General features: G+C 37.0%; 1 protein-coding gene across 1 annotated transcript; it reads left to right on the top strand.

Annotated features, from left to right (window-relative positions):
* The first annotated feature begins 6,746 nt into the window (after window positions 1-6,746).
* On the top strand, window positions 6,747-9,824 carry LOC146138556 (lactadherin-like). The gene is made up of 5 exons (XM_083394179.1): window positions 6,747-7,080; window positions 7,263-7,304; window positions 7,586-7,720; window positions 8,883-9,052; window positions 9,660-9,824. The coding sequence occupies exons 1-5, from the start codon at window positions 6,798-6,800 to the stop codon at window positions 9,795-9,797; spliced, it is 768 nt and encodes a 255-aa protein (XP_083250305.1). The 5' UTR covers window positions 6,747-6,797; the 3' UTR covers window positions 9,798-9,824.
* The last annotated feature ends 425 nt before the right edge of the window (window positions 9,825-10,249 follow it).

Here is a 10,249-nt window from a genome sequence, read left to right as displayed (position 1 = left end):
CGCGACATGTGCACTGGGGCCTGGCCCCTAGACCCCATGCAGTTGCCCGGCGGGACGCAACCGCGCGAGTTCTTGTTGTTTGCAAAGGTTTCTGGTCAGATATGCTACCTGTCATAACCACAACTAAAATTCCAATCAAAAGTATATTGTTACAACGAATTAAAACGTTATCAAATAGCATTAGTGAACGTTATTTTCAAGTTAATGTGAGACAGACAGCCACCGCCTATTGCAGCGACTGTCGGCTAAAACTTCGCAAAAGACTTCTCTAGAGAAAAGCTCAAAGCCGCTAAGAAACGACATGTGTATAGCCAATACGTAGGAAGAAAAAGAACACGAATGTTACGTCATATTTGGCCAATAAGACTGGCCGGCACTCTGAAAACATGGCTTAGGCATTACAGCGGCCATTCTAAGGCCAATTGCAGCGGGAGTAAGAGGCCAGCAAAACAAGTGGCTTGTTTTGCAGAACGTGAGAACATCGCCCACAAGACTGACAGTTATAGATTACGAGATTAAAGGTTACATGTCAAGTTTGAAACGAAACTAAAGCAGAAAAACTTAGGAATTTTACACACAACAATACGGAAAACTTTACATCATCAAATATGATATTATGTAACTGAAGAACATATTTGGCAAACGAAAGCTGAAACGCGTCATCTAAAGCCCTATTTAAAAATTCGTAAGATAACTTAATGAACTCTAAGATTTGGCTTATGGCAATTAATTAATTTGAGTGTTTAAGTGTTGATAAACACGTAACAACTGCTATTGCAACAATAGGAACATTAGCTGTGAAATTTGCTTTATGGATGTTAACAAGAGCGCAGATTTAAAAAAATAAAAAAAGGTGATTTGAAGAACGTGTTTCTCGTGTCTGCCGGACTAAAGCCTGGCCGACATTCTTCTACTCTGTTATGAACAGAAAAAAACGTTTTGGTGACGCAATTGTCAGATGTTTTATGGTGCGAACTGCGTTGTGACTTTTGTGAAATTTTTCTAGAAAACATTCACTCGAATTTTTTAAGTTGTGACAAATCATGCCTTTCTACCCAACGAGATATTGACATGACGGCAAGAATAAACCTATATGCGAAGGTAAATTCACAAAGTAATGGTCAAAGCTATTTTATAACACAAAAGTTTTGTCGCTTCCGGCCTTTTTACCACTATTACCGGCGATGGAAAAAGCTTACTGGTCCTTTCCCCTTCGACATTTCTGAACTCGTGGCCTATATACATCATGTTTACCCAAACCTCGAGTTTGCTACACTTGCAAAAAGGCCGAGCCTGCACACACTGTGCAAATTTGCAGGCCGTTATATAGCGGCGTTGTGCTAAAAACGCCACAAATGACGCGGGAAAACGTTAAAAATCATTAAATCGGCCAGACAAATCGTTTTTTAATCGCAACAGATCGGGGAGATTTCGAAAAGGTCGTTAAGCCACCGCCGGCTAATTAATTGCCCCTACGTGTCTAAATTGCATGTATAGCGGAATGACGTCATTGTCTACTGCGCTGCATTATATTAATGTTCGACCTAAAATGGTATCAACACTCATAATTTTTCTTGTTCTGTGGCAAACATGTCCAGTTTCCCGTTTTGTTTATTCACATTGCAAGATGTTTTTAGTTGATTTTATTCAGGGTTACCAATTCGTCCTTATTTCTAGTATTTGTTCCATTTTTAGGTACAGTGTCTTGAAATAGTAATGCGCCTATTTATAAGCAACGAGCCTGGAATTGAATTGTGTGGTTTGTTCTCCTGGATTTATTTGTCTGCTATTAGTCGTATTTTCCTTTCGCAAAGCTGGTCGCCAAATCACAATACGCCTAATACTATCAAAACATTCAAACTGTGTTTTTACCAATTTGGTCAGAAAAATTCATTACACATTCCTTTTTTTATTGAGTTTCATTAACCGACGAGAAACACTGTTTTTCACAAGTGATAACAACGTATTAATTGCTCTCTTCAAATAGAACATTGTTTAATAATATCGTAATTTGTTTCGTGATGAATATGGAAATAAATTTACTGAACGATAAAATACGTTTTAATATACCTTATTTCCAACTATACTTTTCTTGATAAAGGCCCGTTTACACTACAGCTGCGCTGAGCTGCACTGGACTTGAGTTTAGCAAAGCGTGAAAATCGCTCCAAAGCGTATTTTAAGCTAGCTGCAGCTGCTGCACGGGGCTTGAGTTTAGCAAAGCTTGAAACGCTCGCCACAATAATTTAAAATGCAAATTACGCTTTGCTGAGCTTCGAGCAGCTGTAGTGTAAACGGGCCTTAAGAAGCACAATTAAGCTCATCAGGGCAAACTGATTATGCGCTATTTTAAGAAAACTGTGGCAGTTCGATATGCTTTAACCCAGTGGTTCTCAACCGCCGGTCCGCCAAATATATTACAATTTTATATCTCAATTGCAAAATTCAAGATGTTGAAGGCTTAGCCATTAAATTTACAACTTCGCCAGCTCCGTCATTTGCTTCGTTGAAACGTAACATAGAGTTAATGGTCTACTTTGGACTTTATTGTACGTCACAATGCTGCAAGTGTTTTGGCCAACTGTTTAAAGTAGGCTACGTCTTAAACTTTAAGACCAGTTGTATGTGAAAGCTAAGAAGTGTTTTAGTTGCATACTGTTGCGTTATTCAATTTTGGGTTTATTGTTATTTTTGAAGGTCCACTGGTCCGCAAAACTTGTTTTGAAATTTTACCCGTCCGTATGCTAAAAAGGTTGAGAACCACTGCTTTAACCCAAGAATTTCGCTGGAAGCATCGCACTTGAGTTAACGTATAGCGAGTGGTAAACTTCTGCGTCCCAACAGAGCAACTGTCCTATTTTTTAATCTTAGCAGATCACAATCACAATAACGGACAAAAAACATCTGGGCAGTTTGTTTGTTGTAAGTATAACAGGTGACTTTGTATGTTCAGGTTAGATGAATGTTCCAGAATAGATCACATCTATACAACATTTAAATGACATATAGCTAATCGAAATATCGTGTAAATATAATGCTACAACGATAAGCCAAAGCCATATTACAAGTTCTATTGCCAATATTGACTTACAACAAATTAAACAGAATATGGTCATATCCAACATTCCCTCTCTACATCTTTATAACTTGCAAAGTAAAGGAACTCTTTAAATGTTTTTTCAAGTTAACTTACTGCGCCATAAAAATGCGTTTAAGACTGGTCTTCAAGCTCGTTAATTAAAATTCAGTAGTTCAATATTCTTTAAAATCAGCAAGTGTTTCTGTAGAGCAAGATTCTAATCAGGTCGGCATAGCGTTGTTGAAACTAGTAGCCGAATATTTAATGCAGTGGTTTTTGACCAGTTTGCTTATTACACTCAAAGGATGAATTGGTCAATTTGGAGACAAGCATAAATCAATAAAAGTGTTTTTTTCAGAATAGAAATAATTGTACGCAGGGAATCAGACATTTAAGCTAGTATCAAACATTTACGTGTATAAAAGTGCTACAGGGCTAAAACTGGAATTATGTTTCTAAAAATTATGCTACACGCTATAAGTTACTGCGGTAGCTTCCAATAGGAAAGTAGGGCAGCCTTGCGTTCTATTCCGATTGAAATGAATGTTGCTTATTATACGTCACATAACAGGTTACACAGGTCGGTTAGCTCAGTGGTCTCCAACCTGTGGTTCGCGCTTTCGTTTCTTCTACATAAAATTGCTCTTTTTAGTTCTTAAGGGCTGCTAAATTGGCTAACGTGTTATTTCACAAAATTACATTTCTTTGATTTAGCCTAGCAAAAGTCGCACTTTCGCAAATTGCTTGATTGCGACATTTTTTAATAAGTTATCAAAGGGCTATTTTTTCGAACAGTCTACTTTTTGTCATTAAACTTGGGTAACGTGATTTGCATAAGGAGTATATGCTTCATATTCTTAATTTTGTCAATAAAAAGTAATTTTTTCGCGGACTGCAAAATTCAGACTCCTACCTTGTGTCACAATTAATCGGCTGTGGTACAAATCATATTTTTGTGACAATGAGGGCGGCAGAGCCACAGGATGTTTAGTTTACTTAAACTGGGACGTTATTTAGTAAAAAAAACATCCAAGCAGCGTTGTTAAACCAGCGGAGTTTTTTAAACTTAAATTGCAATCTCTTAAATCACAAAGAGGCGTCATGAAATTTAGTGCAGTCAATAAAACTGATGTTTATTTTCGGTATATCGCCTTTTATCACATTCCAAAGCAAAATAAAGCCCATACAATTGGAGTTTTGCCAGATCAAAATGTTTCATATTTTAGGTCAAAAAACAATCGCCCTATTTATAACTCGTCTAAAGAAAAATACTCAAAGTTGTCGTCAAATATTCAATTTTGGACTTAGATGCAATAAACGTACCCAACTCTGTCTAAATTTATTGGTTTGTGAAAGCGAGATTCGGCGCAATGAGCCCATTAAAAACGAAACATCGTAATCCCTCGGTAGAGCATTCTATGCGGTTAGGCTTATGCAAAGTGGAGCCGCGTTTGCAAAACTAGTGGACACTTTGCAGGCGCAACTATCGCACTGAAATGCAACTTATTGTTAAAACAAAGAAATTTTGGTGTTCATTCGATTGTTAAATTCAAATGTTAATTAAATCAAACTTCCTAAAGGCAATTATGGCAAAAAGGCAACCGACTTTACTCGTGTAATTTTGTCTCAGTTAATTATACGGCTCTTATAATTAACAGATTAAAGGAAAATCAACAGGTTCTACATTATGGATTTGCGAGACGCATGCCATACTCGTAATTCTACTATACCCTATATACTTAATATTACGTCTTTATTATATGCCATCGAAGTCTACTGAGGTGTGACAAGCTCACAGCGAGAATAAGCCTGCGATCCGACCGTGCTTGAGTGATATTGTTATATATAAGTGTATTACGTAGGAGATGTCTTTTATGGTAATTTGCTTTGGGCAAATACAGGCTCAGCACCAAATAGCGTAAAATCGCTAAGAACCGAGAAAGAATTTTTGCGTTGCACACATGGAATGTTTTGAACATCGCATAGATTTGGCGTTAGGATTACCGTTTAAGTTGGTATAGTGTCAGGTTTACTTTTATTGCATTTATTACGCTAATTTTGCATTTTATTTATGATTATGCCAATCTCTTAAGTTTAGCGTAAGCATCAATAGAACGTGGGCAAGTAGAATAGCAGCTATCTACTACTGCTCGGCTTGAAGGCCAAAATTAGAGATTTAAACCCAGCTATAAAACACTTTGTCGAATCGTCTGTTGGTAAGTGGTAATAGCATTGAGACATAACGCACACAAGTTCATGAAGCTATTATTGTATATACAACAAGAGTAATTTAACTGATGGCCAATCAGCGAAAAATGTACTACGACGGGGCAATTCATGAAACTTAAGGTCACGTGCATTTTCTCAAAGTAAAACCAGTTAGCCATTGTATGGCCTTATCAAGAACACCAGCACTATAGCCTCGGGTATATTAAGCAATGTAAGGTATTTAGCCTAATCAGTTCATGACAAAGAAAGATGAAAGATATTCATCCTACTGTTGTAGTCAATGTAGGCTAAAAGGGATTCATTACAAGCATAAATGTCATTCGATTTCCTTCAAACTCAATGAGCCTGGAAAAATCAATTCAATCTTCGAGCTATATACGAAATAATAGTTGAATACCCACAAGGTAATATTGATTAGCAAAAATCAAACAGACAAAACGATCTGAGCAGTTAGTTGTGCAAGTATAACAGGTGACTTTGTATGTCCTGGTCAGATAAATGTTCCAGGATTGATCACATATACTCAACATTTAAATTACATAGCTACTCGAAATATCGTGTCAATAAACTCCTACTACGTATAGACACATTATTGTAATTGGCTGGAATGCCAATGTTGACTTAATACGAATTAAACAGACTACAGTCATATCCAACATTCCCTCCGGGCATCTTTATAACTCGCAAAGTAATGCAACTCTTTAAACTTAATTTTGCTTTGCTTGAAAAGTTTCCTTACTGTGCCATAAACATGCGTTCAAAACTTACCTTCAAGATCGCTAATTAAATTTAGTTGGTGTGTCTGTAGAGCAAGGTTTAAAGTTTCTATCTAGTTCGTCAGAACATTGGAAACTCGTAATGACAGTTTGTTCATTAGACTCAAAGGATGAATTGGTCAATTTGGATACATGCAATAAGCAAAACAAAACTGTTCGCTATACAAAATAGAAGGAATAGTACGCAGGAAATCATTTGGTCATCAAACATTTACGCATACAAGCGCTACAAGTCTAAAAATATTATCATTATTCTTTCAATTATGCTGTACGTTGTGGGTTTTAGCAGTAACTGCAATTTGGAAAACAGGACAGCGTTGAGTTCTATTTCGCTTCAAAGAACAACTTTAATTAAATGGAAAAACAGTGGCAAATTAATCAATCTGATTGGTTTGTTTGATTATGCTGATGCTGCGTAATTTGGTTTATGTAGGACAATGGTCACGATAAAGTTGAAGCTTTAGTTTAATCTTTACTGCGTTTTTGTAGCCCGATAGATAGGCCTACAGTAAAAAAAGTATTCCTGAAAGCATTCAGTGTATAGTGTGTATATGTGTACTTTTGGAGATTCTCGAATACAGTTATACATGAATGTTTGAATCCATTTAGTGTTTGGTTTCGATTCTAATTTTTAAATTTCCATTATTTTTCACAACCGTTAAGTAGCATACAGACAAACAGTAAATTAAAAACCTTCCTGAACAAACCAAGAAATGAAAATTCCCATTGAAATTCTCGTTGTTATTTTGCTGCTAATGTCGACCGGAATGAACAACGCTTCACAAGCCGACAATAATAACGAGATTTGCCTTTCAATTCGCCAGCCAATCCAGCAACAGCCAGTGGGGGAGGGGGCTTGTTCTGCTGGACCTCCCGGAAAAATGGGGCCCCCAGGACCCCAAGGACCGAAGGGGGACCCTGGAGCTATAGGCCAACAAGGGATTTGCAATAAAACTGAACTCGAAGAACTGAAAAGAGAACTTGTCAGAGTTATGGGTGCGTATCTGTTCAAAATTCGGAGATTATAGTTTTAACACAGTAAAAATACCACTATAAGTGTATAGAAATAAAGTTACGCCATTGAACGGTACAACTTATGTATTAAATTGAAATATACAGTATAATATTTCTATATTAAACGTGTTTTTATTCAACGTTAAAATAAATGCTGTTCACAGGATTTCCTTCACTCAAGCGTGATTTGTATGAAAGTGACAGAGGTAAGGTAGAGGATTATAGAAAGTATACTTAATAGGATTTATTTTTTCTTATTTAGCGACACATGTCATTGTTGCCTTTTTTCTATTTTTATCGGAATACGAATTATTATAAGATATGTCAAGAACAACTAATACAAACAGAGAAAGGCTAGGCGCTTGAGTAAAACCATGCTGTTACAAACAGGTTGTGCTTTTTTTGTAGTTCAACTCAACGTCCATAACAGATCGCCTTCAACAGGGCACTTGTAAACACGCCTGACGATGTAAAAAATATTTTTTAGCTGGATGCTCCGTAGGATTAAAAGATGGCCGCGTTCCTGATAATGGAATGACCGCATCAGGGACTTACCCAAACGCGGAGTTTGAACCTTATTTCGCACGACTGGACCATCAGCATTGCTGGGCAGCACCATCAGGTAAACTTTTATGTCCGACTAAGTTTTCGCTTTAACCATGAACCATGAACCATGAACCATGAACCATGAACCATGAACCATGAACCATGAACCATGAACCATGAACCATGAACCATGAACCATGAACCATGAACCATGAACCATGAACCATGAACCATGAACCATGAACCATGAACCATGAACCATGAACCATGAACCATGAACCATGAACCATGAACCATGAACCATGAACCATGAACCATGAACCATGAACCATGAACCATGAACCATGAACCATGAACCATGAACCATGAACCATGAACCATGAACCATGAACCATGAACCATGAACCATGAACCATGAACCATGAACCATGAACCATGAACCATGAACCATGAACCATGAACCATGAACCATGAACCATGAACCATTGAAAAAAAGAAAAGTCTTTTGTCAATGGTGGTATAGGTAATTGCAAAACCGTCGTTTAGCCCAGGATGGTCCAAGGTTGAATTTATCGCGAGCCACAATATTTATTACATTACAGGAGCGGATGAACGATTTTCGTTTGGTCGGGGCACAAAATGTTTAGAAATAACGTCGGCATCGTCAAAGACATATAACTTTAAGCTCCATAAACAGGCTGCTATCGTCGAACTTGTGCGCAAATAAAATCGAGGGTATGAGTCTGAGAAAAATAGTGCGCGCGAAGCGCGAAAATGTGCTTATTTGGCAAAAAATTTAATTGAGTGGTCTGCACTTTATAAGCGTAGAATGATCGCGGGAAACCGTTTGGTGTGCGTATTTTACTAAACTTTTAAGAGAGTTGTTGCATATATTTTATCGTGCATTTACTTTAAAACGCAATTATATCTTACAAGTTCGCAAAACAGCATTTTAGAAAGTTCCATATATTACGCACTGCGGCTTCTCTCAAACCGGTCTAACACAAATACCAAAAACTAGACGTAATTGCCGCCTCTGGATATGAACTCGATAAGTCATAGGAAACTGGTATATTTTATGGTATAGCCGTAAAAAAATAATCATAACCAAACATGTGCAGTATGCTTACTTTTCATTGATCGCTTATATTTATTTGATTTCACCCTACGGTACGCATTGCAATAACAATGCTTCGCTGACCACTATATTGAGGTCCATAACATTTTCACATGTTCAGTGAGAGCTGGGGACTGGGTTCAAACCGATCTTGGGATACCTACACGGGTGACAGGTGTCATCACACAAGGGCGTCGCGATTCTGATCAGTGGTTGACCGAGTTTAAAATCTCATACAGCGATGACGGAATTAAATTTACTCGGATAGAAGGAAGTGACGACGAAGCAAAGGTTTGTTGATTAATCGCCAACACTATTTAAACCCCCTGAACAAGACTTGGTAAATCTGACATAGAGAACCAAATTGAACATATTGCTAACTTTCAAAGTTGGAATAAATGCTTTTTTGGTTAGCGCTAATGTTTAACGGCTGTGCTCTTTCAAACAGTTTGCAGTATGCTTTACGGCTGTAGAACTTCCTTGCAGCATTCCAACTTTCTATTATTACTAACCTTGTTGAGATTAACGTGCTATACATAAATTTAGTACTATACACATAACATTTTATTTACAAACTAAAGTCTTCCAAAATTATCTGAAGTGTCTAGATGGCAAGCTGCAATTTTTTCGTTTTGTTTAATGCGTCACACGTACCCCTCTAAAGTTTTTTTTTTCATGAAAGGTTTGTCTATGATTAAAGTTTACCTTATCCTTGACATGTGTATGTTTTATTGTTTATTGAAGGGCCCGTAACTTGCATTATATAGTTGCTATTAAAAAAATGTTACACAGTACGGAATTCCTGTATAAAGCTTCTGCGTTCTTGTTTGTTGCCAGGGTTTGTTATATTTTTGCGTTTTTAGTAAAAATTTATTTTTAATAAACACTTTTGCTTTAGGTGTTTCCCGGTAATATGGATCGCAACAGCTACAAAGTAAATTCGTTTAAGACTCCAGTGACTGCACGATTCTTTCGAATTATTGTGGTGGCTTTGAATCGACATCCATCGTTGCGGATGGAATATATCACTTGCTGAACACCAAACCCGCATGCTTAATCGACAGAACGGGCTACCTGTAAATAGCTTAATTTCATTAACAAAAAAGCTTCTTTCAAAAGTGATGTTTTTCGTTTACCTGCTAAAAAAATTGTGCTGTTTTTGCTCCAATGATATATTTCATAGCATTAGACTTTAATAAAACAAATGTCGAGAAGACATCTCAACGAAAGTAGTGGCACTCGCTTGGTTCAGTTTGAAACAGAGCCTAATATAAAAAAAATTGCAAAGTTGAAGAACAAGCTTGTAAATTACCAACTAAGTAATTTAAATAAAATGTTTGGATTGTTAATTTATTATAAAGTGTGTTGCAATGAATATCTGAAAATAGAAATCACCTTGACACTTGCCAGATAAATGTTGACGGTAATTTCTGATCAGTAACAAAAAAATACTCTAGCAAAGCCTAGCAGATCTTTTCATAGTGTGTG

The sequence above is a fragment of the Ascidiella aspersa genome, chromosome 7 (genome assembly GCF_963924565.1).
Source record: "Ascidiella aspersa chromosome 7, kaAscAspe10.2, whole genome shotgun sequence".
Classification (NCBI taxonomy): domain Eukaryota; kingdom Metazoa; phylum Chordata; class Ascidiacea; order Phlebobranchia; family Ascidiidae; genus Ascidiella; species Ascidiella aspersa.
The sequence above is the reverse complement of the archived record's forward strand: the minus strand, read 5'-3'. Positions and strand labels throughout refer to the sequence as shown.